This window comes from Leuciscus leuciscus, assembly GCF_965113295.1.
Source record: "Leuciscus leuciscus genome assembly, chromosome: 21".
In the NCBI taxonomy this organism is placed as follows: Eukaryota; Metazoa; Chordata; class Actinopteri; order Cypriniformes; family Leuciscidae; genus Leuciscus; species Leuciscus leuciscus.
In genome coordinates, this window is record NC_138745.1 from 21930449 (window position 1) to 21940476 (window position 10028).

Here is a 10028-nt window from a genome sequence, read left to right on the forward strand (position 1 = left end):
CCATGGTTTACATAAACTCATAAATACACTTACTGTATGAGAAATAAAAGCTTACTAACTCCAAATTTATAAAGCTAAATTTAAATACACATGTAGCCTGCTGTGTTAAGAGATAAGTTTGATTTGTATGAGAACTATAGTTTGATATACAAACTATAAGTTTGATCCATGAACCCATTGGTTTATTTATTTTAATTTTTATTATTATTGCTTTATAAATCAGAATTTTGGATCAGAGGAGGAATGACATGTTTTTTTGCATGGTTTCAGAAAATGTTCACCTACTTTCACGTGAACTGTTGCTGTGAACTGAATCATGCTGTGTGAATAGGGTGTGATATTTAGGTCAAGATAAGCAGGGTTGGGAATAGGTCACAGTTTAATAATATGTTGATTTTTTTTTTCCCTTACACACCTGACTTAAAGTCCGCGTGAACCGGAAGTTGCAAACGACTTTTCTGCAGTGCTGTGACGTATTTCCCAGTGAAAAGGAATATTGAACAGAGGGCAGGGTTTTACTCTAGCTCTCCTCCTCTCCATCTCTCGCTCATTACAGACTAACGATTTGAGGGGAGTGGTTAAGCGTTTCCCAAACCAAGCCGTCAAACCTACGTCATCAGGGAAGGTCCTCCAATGTAGAGGGGAGGGGCATTTTCAGATTTTGATTAAAGATTACGAAGCCCAAAAATTTTTTTCTGTGTTTTAACTTGCACGGATTAATTGTTCACCACAAGACTAGTAATATGCGCTAACAAAGTAAATAGGGTCCATTTTGATTTCAGTGGGACTTTAACTGGGTCAAACTTAATTACTATTATAATTTGATAATATTTATCCTATAGCGCATCTCCTAATCGACGTCGGCTGAGTCGGCACTATCACTTGGGAAATAAAATCTCTTGTGCTCCACTAACTTGCTGCGCAGCATTAACTAGACAGACTCCTTAGAATATGCTTTAATCATGGCTGGAGGACCTCAGGCAAATTTCAGAGAGAATCCCACCAGCAAAAAGAATGCAACAGTTTTTTATAGAACAGGAGCATGGCAAAGGTGACATAATTACATAATTTTTCTAAAATATGATTGGATCATATGTATAATTCAGCAAACCGTACTGTTTCTAGGTATAAGCAAACCCTGATTTCTTGATTATCTCACTTTGTTACTCAAAGTCATGAGTTTATATATTTATACATCTGTCTAGTTTAATTTCCTCTTTTGTTATATTCGGACATGATTCAGACTGACTTTGGCCAAAGTGTTGGGGACATTTAGGTTTCAAAAGCACATAATTGTTAATCTTGCAAGAAAAATAAATGTTAGTTTTGATTAATTAAAAAATCAGTTAATGAATTTGAATTGAATTAGGAAAAATGTTGAATTGGAATTGGAATGACAGAAAGAGGTATTAACTGAATTGCAATTCAAATTCAACAGTCACTCAACTGGTATTTTCACTCGTGCAGATTCAGGACAAGGCATAAATAATGTATTTTAATGTAATTCTGAGTAATTATGTCCATTTGTCCCATGATATATAACATACACTTTTCAATAGATAATACATATATTTTTTTAGTTCAATGCTGTTACATTAACACAGCCATCAAAACTGCACAACATTGTTCAGCTATCTATTATAAAATAAATATTGACACCCCCCAAAAATGTTAAACTCTCCTATGGGACATAATAAATAAAATAAGTACAAATATCTATTGGTGGCATGTCAGACATTAAATGTTTCTGGATAAAAAGCATATTGTGGACAGGATTAATTGTGTTTATATAAAAAGTACTATAATGGTTATATGATTTTTAACATTTTGTTACATTTTAATTCTATTTAAATTAAAATAGATATTACAATTATGCAGCCGGTTTATATACCTAAATTTAAATTCAGGAGTTTAATTGGAGATTATTATTTATTTAATCACACCAATCGATTAAGGAGAGACTTAAAGGTTTATGGATTATAAAATTGAAAATGTCCATTTCAACAAAATTATCAAACTCTTATGAAATTTTTGTGTGTGGAACAGCATGTTACTGAAATAAACTTCATGTGAACAGCTATCCTTAGTAGTTATAATAATCACAATTTTCTCCACAAAGTTCAAACGAAATGTCATTGCCATTACATTTTTGGTTGTGATGATATAAATACATGCTTGTGAACAAACAACCATAATGAGAAATTATTTAAATACATTTTCAAGAAATGCATATCATTCAGGAACTTCCTTTAGTGGTTTATGAGGTCAGCAGCAGTTGCTCGGTTTACAACTGGCTACTTTTACAATCCTTTGCTATTGAACTCCCTGACATTTGTACGGCATTACTTTTTTTAAGTTACGTAACCTGTTTATAGTCATATAATATAACCATCCATATTTTATATCTACTGTGTGCATGCAGAGGAAGGATGCCCACACAAATGTGAGGCCTTTTAAGTATTATGCAAAAGTTTATTGAATGAAATCTGATTAACAACCACATAACGCTTTTTGACTTTCTCAGTTTGTGGATCAGAGTATTTATTTTTCCCACATTAATTTCCCACATGTCTAGTACAATTATGCGGTTTTGTTTTATTAATACAGTGTATACTATTTTCTTGATATACCCCGAAATAATGGAAGTGAAATGTGAGCATGCCCCATAGGTGGGGTACATTGTAACATGTGAGGGGCACACTGTAACATTACCATATGACAGATTAAAATACTATCTGATATAATAAAAATATAGAAGACAAACGAAAATATTTTCTCAATAAAATACAATTATTAACTTTTTCATATAAAATAATGGCATTAAACATTTTTTTTTTTTAAATTGAGTTTGACAACGAACACACCGGATTACACAGCTATACAGCATAGTTCAAAACATAAAAATAATTAATTATTTCTGAACATTGACTCTATCTTTATTCACCTTTTTCTCATGTTTTCTCAATAGAATTAATAATAGAATAGAATAGAATAGAATAGAATAGAATAGAATAGAATAGAATAGAATAGAATAGAATAGAATAGAATAGAATAGAATAGAATAGGGGCAAATTGTAACAGTGTTACAACGTTCCCCATCTGTGCAACATGGGATTTAAACCCGGCTAGTGTCTTCTGCTAGTTAGCAAGCATTCAATAACTATATCAACTGTTAAATAACATATTGGAGATTAAAATAATATCAGGTTTGTCTAATTTTAAATAAACACAAAAAATAGAGATGAAAAATTAACATATTCATTTACTTTTGCTATGGTTAATTAAATGTTCAGTGATATTAATTTTTGCACAATTGTGTCTCTATATAATGTTTAAATGGCAACTAGTAAATACAGTAAGTTTCGTCATGCTGGCATGTGTGGAAGTTACAACAAGCCCCGCATTACGTTGTGCCCCGCTCTCCCTATAGGCCTACATAATATGTCCACTGAATCAGTAAATGTATGTTGCATTACGCACTGCGTGAGTGTATTCGATGTCTTTATTCCTGGCATCATGCCATTTTGACTACCGTCTGAATCATTGCTAGGAAAGACTCTCATATCTCATCACGTAGCTTTCCTTGGTATCCACCTCATAGAATCATGACTGTAAAAATGCAGGTCCAAAGTTCAAACCTTGCAGGATGAGCTAAAACTGGGGCTGAGAGAGCGCCAACGTTCAGTTTCACCAGACACCTTTAGCACTCACCATCCCGACACTTCATCTACGGTAAGTCTCATTTGAGTCTCATGCATAGCTTTTATCATGTTGTCAGTTACAACGTGCTATTACTGAGAAACTGAAGAAACAGAACTGCTTTGACAGAAGTATTATGATTATTATTGCATTTATGCATTTGGTAGACAAATATCCAAAGCAACATATTTTGCATTCAATCTATTTTATCAGTTCATGCATTCCCTGGAAATAAAACCCATCATCTTCTTTGAGCGTCAGGAATAATAATACTTTTTATTTTTAGTGTAAATGTGTTATTTATTTTTAATAATATAAATATATTAATAGTACTTTATGATACTTAAAAATTCTAACAAAAACATTGTATAATATACATATTTTTACAATATAGGTTAATACATGTATTATTATAGTTCATTATTATTATCATTAAAGCATAATTAATGTATTATTATTATAATATTATGTTCTTCATCATCAAGGTTTAGTAAATGTGTTTCATTTAATAAGTTGATAATATTACAAACTTTTAAAAATGTCCCTCTAAAAGTATCCCTCTTATAGGTGTTGTGCTGGAATATATAACACAAAGCCATACATGATGAAGAGCATCCTGAAGGACAAAAGTATGGCTCTTACACATGTTCTCTTTCTGTTTTTAATAGAACACAACTGTCTGTAGCCTACTGCTTGTATTTCTGTTTAACACATTACATTCATTTCAAATTGCTGTGTGAGATGTTGATTTCTACACCAATTCAAATCAAAAACCTTCCCTCTTTCTGTTCCTCTGCAGAAGGGCCACAAAAGCAGAGTAACTCTATTGGGGCCGTGCGCTGGACGCTACCAGAGGAAACTGTTCAGGTCCACAGTTCTGCCCCCACCAGCCCCTTCAAGAACAGTAGTGGATTTTCTACCCGTTCTCAGGTAACAACTCTAACTAACTCGGGGATGTTATGGTGTGATCCATGTTGGGTCATGATCACAATAATTTGTGCACCACATTCATGGTAAATATTTCATGTTTGTTTCCAGCAAAGGCAACGTCAGCAGGGCCTGCAGGACCTCCGCAGCTTGGAAGAGTGCATCAGATTCATCAACCACTGGAAGCAACAGGTGGCACAAGTTTGTAAGGTAAGCCACAAATTATTTTACAATTTACAATATAATTTATTTTACTATACTGTATATATACATATAATGTTATATTGCGTGTGCGTGTGTATATGTATGTGTGAGTGTGTATATATATATTTATATATATACACACACACATATACTGTAGATACTTTTAGCTGTGTGTGTATATATATATATATATATATATATATATATATATATATATATATATATATATATATATATATATATATATATATATATATATATGTGTGTGTAACATTTTAGCTGTGTATATATATATATATAAGGAAAAGGATGGAGAGTAATTCTTTGAATCGAAAATTAGCTTTTTTCCAGTATTTTCCTGTAAAGACAGTAATCTGCTTTCAGTTTACTGTATTATTTTACTGTCATTTTATTGTTATATTGTTTTATATGTATGAATGTAACAATAAAATAGTTCAGTGAACTTAAGATATTGTAAAGACAACTATCTTAAAATCATTCGGGAAAATACTAAAGCCAAGTTTCGATTCAGAGATTTACGTTCCATGCTTCAAAAGACTGATGCGTTTAACGGCTCATGTAATCATTTCTTGGCAAACTCCTCTTTGCGTGCAAACTCAAACCAATAAATGTTTATAATCCATGCTATCATATGATAAGCGTTGCCATGCGAGACATGCATAGTGCTAGATTAGTTTATGTGAGGGTAACTGATAACACATTTCAATAGCCTAGCAATTGTGCATCTGTAATTCTGGGCCTTGTCACACCATGTCTGTGGTGAGGATGTGGGAGGGTGGTTTGGGTCTGGGGGTTAAGGGGTTATTAGATAAGTTTTAAAAAAGTAATATGATTGAATGAAATTGCTACTACTACAACTACTACTACTACTAATAATATTTATTATAGTCATTTATTTAGTTTTTATATGCCTTGTTATAAAAGGGGCCTTAAGGGGGTTTATGAGCGCTTGAAGCATTCAATAAACAATGTGTCTTTGTCATAAAGAACAAAATTACATTAGGATATGGCAGAGGAAGAATGATTTTAGGGATTCACTGATTTTAAAACACATGTTATGTCATGTTATGGTTGATTACAGATAAATTAAAACTATATCTATACTATTTGTCTAAATAAAAATATGAACTTAAAATTAAAACACTAAACACTACAAGTCAATTTAGGCATTACAACATAATGTACAATATGAAAAATGGATACTCATTTTGAAATTTGCAAAAGATTACATTTAACCGTGGTTTTAAATGAGTGTTTTAAAAGATGAAGTGCATGTTAGATGACGACAAATATAATATAATAGGGTAAATGAATAAGAATAATTATTCATATCATATCATATCATAATTCATTCATATTAATTCATATCCAACATCGACTAATATTGTAATATCATCAGATAACAGATATGGTACATATATATTGTCCATCCATAAATGATTTGTAAATGTGTGCATGTGATTTACAGAATGAGGATGATCCCGGAGAAGGATGCAGCGGACAGTCAGAGCGGCAGACAGACCGCAGAACTGAACGCAGTATTGAAGAAAGCCGCAAGCTTATTCTTCAGTGGGCCAGTGAACTTCAAAGCGTAGACAAGGTGAATTTGACTGTAATTCAAAAAAGACAAACATCTCAATCATACTGTACTGTTCTGGAATACACTAGTGATACAGATCGACTTCAGTTCAACCATATAGGGGGACTTGCTCAAACTAAGCTTTCTGTGTGCCTGTGTGATCCTCAGCTGTCTAAAAAAAATTCTTGGATAAAGGAGAGGATTGATCAGGAGGAGGAAGAGGACACAAAGCAGGATAAAGATCAGAGTGAGGTGGTGCAGAAGAGGATCACAGAGTGGGCCAAAGAGATTCAAAGTGTGTCAGAGGTGGGACAACAAAAATATCTATATTATCTAGAGCAGGGATGGGCAACTTCGGTCCTGGAGGGCCACTGTCCTACAGAGTTCAGCTCCAAACCTGAAAAAATCACCTGCCTGTAATTTTCTAGTAATCCTGAGGACCTTGATTAGCTTGTTCAGGTGTGTTTGATTAGGGTTGAAGCTAAACTCTGTAGGACAGTGGCCCTCCAGGACCGAAGTTGCCCATCCCTGATCTAGAGCGATGGTGTCTTATCTGTTGTTACTAACACATTAAGTGGTCCAAAGTCCAGTTGTGGTTTTCTGCTTTCTTAGAATCGGTATCCCCTTGTGAAATGACTCTTTAATATAATGCACGGGACATTTTTTAATAGTCATATTTGTTCTTTCTTACTGAATGCAGAGCTGTGGAATGCTGGGAGATGAGCTGGCACAGATGTTGCGTCTCCTGGGACTGAGGAAGAAGAGGCTGGTTTCCCTCATGCCACTGCTGGAGTTCATTACTTGGAGTTTGCTGAAGGAAGACAGCAAGGTGGGATGGCTGTGAATGCACTGCTTTGAGTATTTCTGCTTGGGACATGGTGTAGTGTACAATACAGTCATGCAAAATTTAGGGAAAGTTTTGGAAAGTGGTGCCTTTTTATGTGAAGAAATAGCAATTATATAACTGAGAAACCAGACACGAATATTCTGTCAATATTGAAGCACTTTATCTTATTGAGGAAACCAACAATAACATTTCATACTTACGATAGAATATGTAATATATGTTTTATTATCAGGGGTGGAGTGTGAGACTATAAAATGAAATTGCCTAAATTGCTTCAAAGATTAAATAGTTCTGATAAATGTATGGATGGAAACGTTGTGGTTGTTTAAAGAGCAAAGTTCAAGAAAGTATCTTTGGTTTACTGTACGTTGACCAGTTATTGCCATCTGTAACATAAGTTCGAGCATTTGCATTTGAGAGACATTTATTACGTACTGTACAACCAGTGACAGAGAAATAAAATAAAATAAATTATTAAATGATGATGAAATTAAATAGCTGTAATATATAAAATATAACTTAGCTGAAGAATGGTTTGGTTAATGTGTTATCTGTGTGGGAACAGTTTGGCGACAGGTTCACTTGTTTGATTTGCAACTTAAAGTCTGTAAATACATCATGCATCATGTCACTTTAACCCTTAAATACGAGATCAAGGGTTGTTCATATGATCCCTTTATTAAAAATTTTTATTAATGCTTGTTTTTGTATTTATTTTAGGGCATGGTTCCTCATCTGTGGCTTTCAGCTAAGCAGCGTACCTGGAAAGCTGGTGAGGGATCCAAATTCTAACTAATATCATTATTAATTTTGTAAATATGAGTAGCCTTCACCACTTAAATTAATATTCATTACTCCTTTCTCTGTTCTCTTTTCTCAAACAGGCATGCCACGATACATCCCTAATTCAGGTAACTCTTTTAGAACTTTTCCCAGCACATTTGAGATATTTAACAAAGCTCTAGTATGACTAACCAACCCAATTTTATGAGGTGGAGATTTCATATGAATTTGTACATGAATATTTTTTAGACAAAAGTAAGCATGAAGGTCTACCTAAACTTAGTCGTCAATGGCGTGTCATATGAAAACGTACGAAAGAGATCATATGAAATCATGCGAATGAGCCACCGATTCGCCACATTGTAAAATAGTTACAAGTTGCCATAAGAATGTGTTAGTCTAGCTGTTGCAATGTCTAATATTCTTAGCAAGTCAATTAAGTAGTAAGATCTGGTATCTAAACTCAATATTGAGATCATTTTCCTTATTTTTCACAGTCTGGAGCTGGATTGTCAGTGCAGGAGGTAAGTTTATATCATATTTAAATAAGACGTTCCCTTCACTCTAGCATTTACAAAGTGTCAAATGCATTAGTTGTAAAACCTTCATGTCTTTCTCTCAAATAGCTGATGTAAATCTTGATCCCATGACCATCAACCCTTGGCTGCAGCTCTCTGATGACCACAAGAAGGTTCAGGAGGGTCTAACAGAAGCAGATCTGCCATACAGCCTTCAGCGTTTTGATAGATTGCCCTGTGTCTTAGGCTGGGAGGGCTACATGAGTGGCCGCCATTACTGGGAAGTGGAATTTGCAAACAATGGTTATTGGAAAGTTGGAGTGACAACTGCTTCTTCAAAGAGGCATGGCCGCTTTCCAATGAATCCCTCCAATGGTTATTGGGTCCTGTGGCGCAGCACCCGACAGTTCTATGCCTGCACCAATCCTGAAACGGCCCTGCCTCTGCTGCTGGTGCCCCGGAAAATGGGAATATACATTGATTATGAGGAGGGACAGATTTCATTCTACAACGCGGAGAACAAATCACACATCTTCACCTTCACAGGACACTTTCGTGAGAAGCTGTACCCTTTCTTTGCCCTGCTGGATGGCAGGTCTGTTATAACCATATGGTCTCCTAAAGAGCATTGCCGCTTTTAACAACAAGGCAGGTTTTCATCTTTCATCCTGCACTTTCGTTTGAACATTTAGAACTTACAAATTATTCACTGGAACCAAATCTACTGTCAACTAAAAAGAAACTCCTAATAGCGACTTTCAGAGGATTCAACACCATGGTGGGCTGGACCCGCTTAATGAGAGCTATTAAAAATACACAGCTATACACATCCTATTATTTTTTACAATATGATTGCTACACCTGGATCTCTTTATCCATTTATAAAATGTATCTTTGCATATTTTATCTGGCTCAATAATTATATATAATATATATACATGTTTGTCTACTTTCATGTGTATAAGGAACAGTATGTGTTTTGACACAAATATTTAATAACACTGCATTATTTAGCCATGCATATCTATGTTCATCCTTTAAACATAAATAAATAAGATATTTATTATAGGTCTATATGTTTGTGTAGATAATGTCTATTAAAAGGTTAATCATTCTATTATTTATAGATGAACTGGATGATTATATGTGTATTAATAAAACATAAAATGCAGGTCACCATGTGTTTTATTATTGTTCTAACTACACTGCTGTACTGAGAGAACATATAATTTAAGTCTAATTTAATGCTGCACTTAGTTGACAGTTTCAGCTTTCATTAAAAAGAAATCATTCACTAATTAATATTTATGTGGACCTGTGCTCAGACTGAAAACGGAAGGGGACCAGAAGAGGACTTTGAGCCAGAGTTAAAGTCCTGTGTAAGAAACCTGTCCATTTAAATATATAATTTTCGTCAAATCACGGGGAAAGACTTGTGAACCTTTAAAAG

General features: G+C 34.2%; 1 protein-coding gene across 4 annotated transcripts; it reads left to right on the top strand.

Annotated features, from left to right (window-relative positions):
- Positions 1 to 26: 26 nt before the first annotated feature.
- LOC309485608 (uncharacterized protein) lies at positions 27 to 9749 on the top strand. Of its 4 annotated transcripts, none has more exons than XM_082152536.1 (11): positions 27 to 3732; positions 4253 to 4328; positions 4499 to 4629; positions 4738 to 4836; positions 6320 to 6451; positions 6599 to 6736; positions 7131 to 7259; positions 7998 to 8049; positions 8162 to 8188; positions 8558 to 8584; positions 8687 to 9749. In XM_082152536.1, the coding sequence occupies exons 2-11, from the start codon at positions 4301 to 4303 to the stop codon at positions 9217 to 9219; spliced, it is 1296 nt and encodes a 431-aa protein (XP_082008662.1). In that variant the 5' UTR covers positions 27 to 3732; positions 4253 to 4300; the 3' UTR covers positions 9220 to 9749. The 4 variants fall into 4 exon arrangements, with proteins under 4 accessions (XP_082008662.1, XP_082008661.1, XP_082008660.1 ...); XM_082152535.1 differs by having other exon boundaries at positions 4267 to 4328; XM_082152534.1 differs by having other exon boundaries at positions 27 to 1095; positions 1126 to 4629.
- The last annotated feature ends 279 nt before the right edge of the window (positions 9750 to 10028 follow it).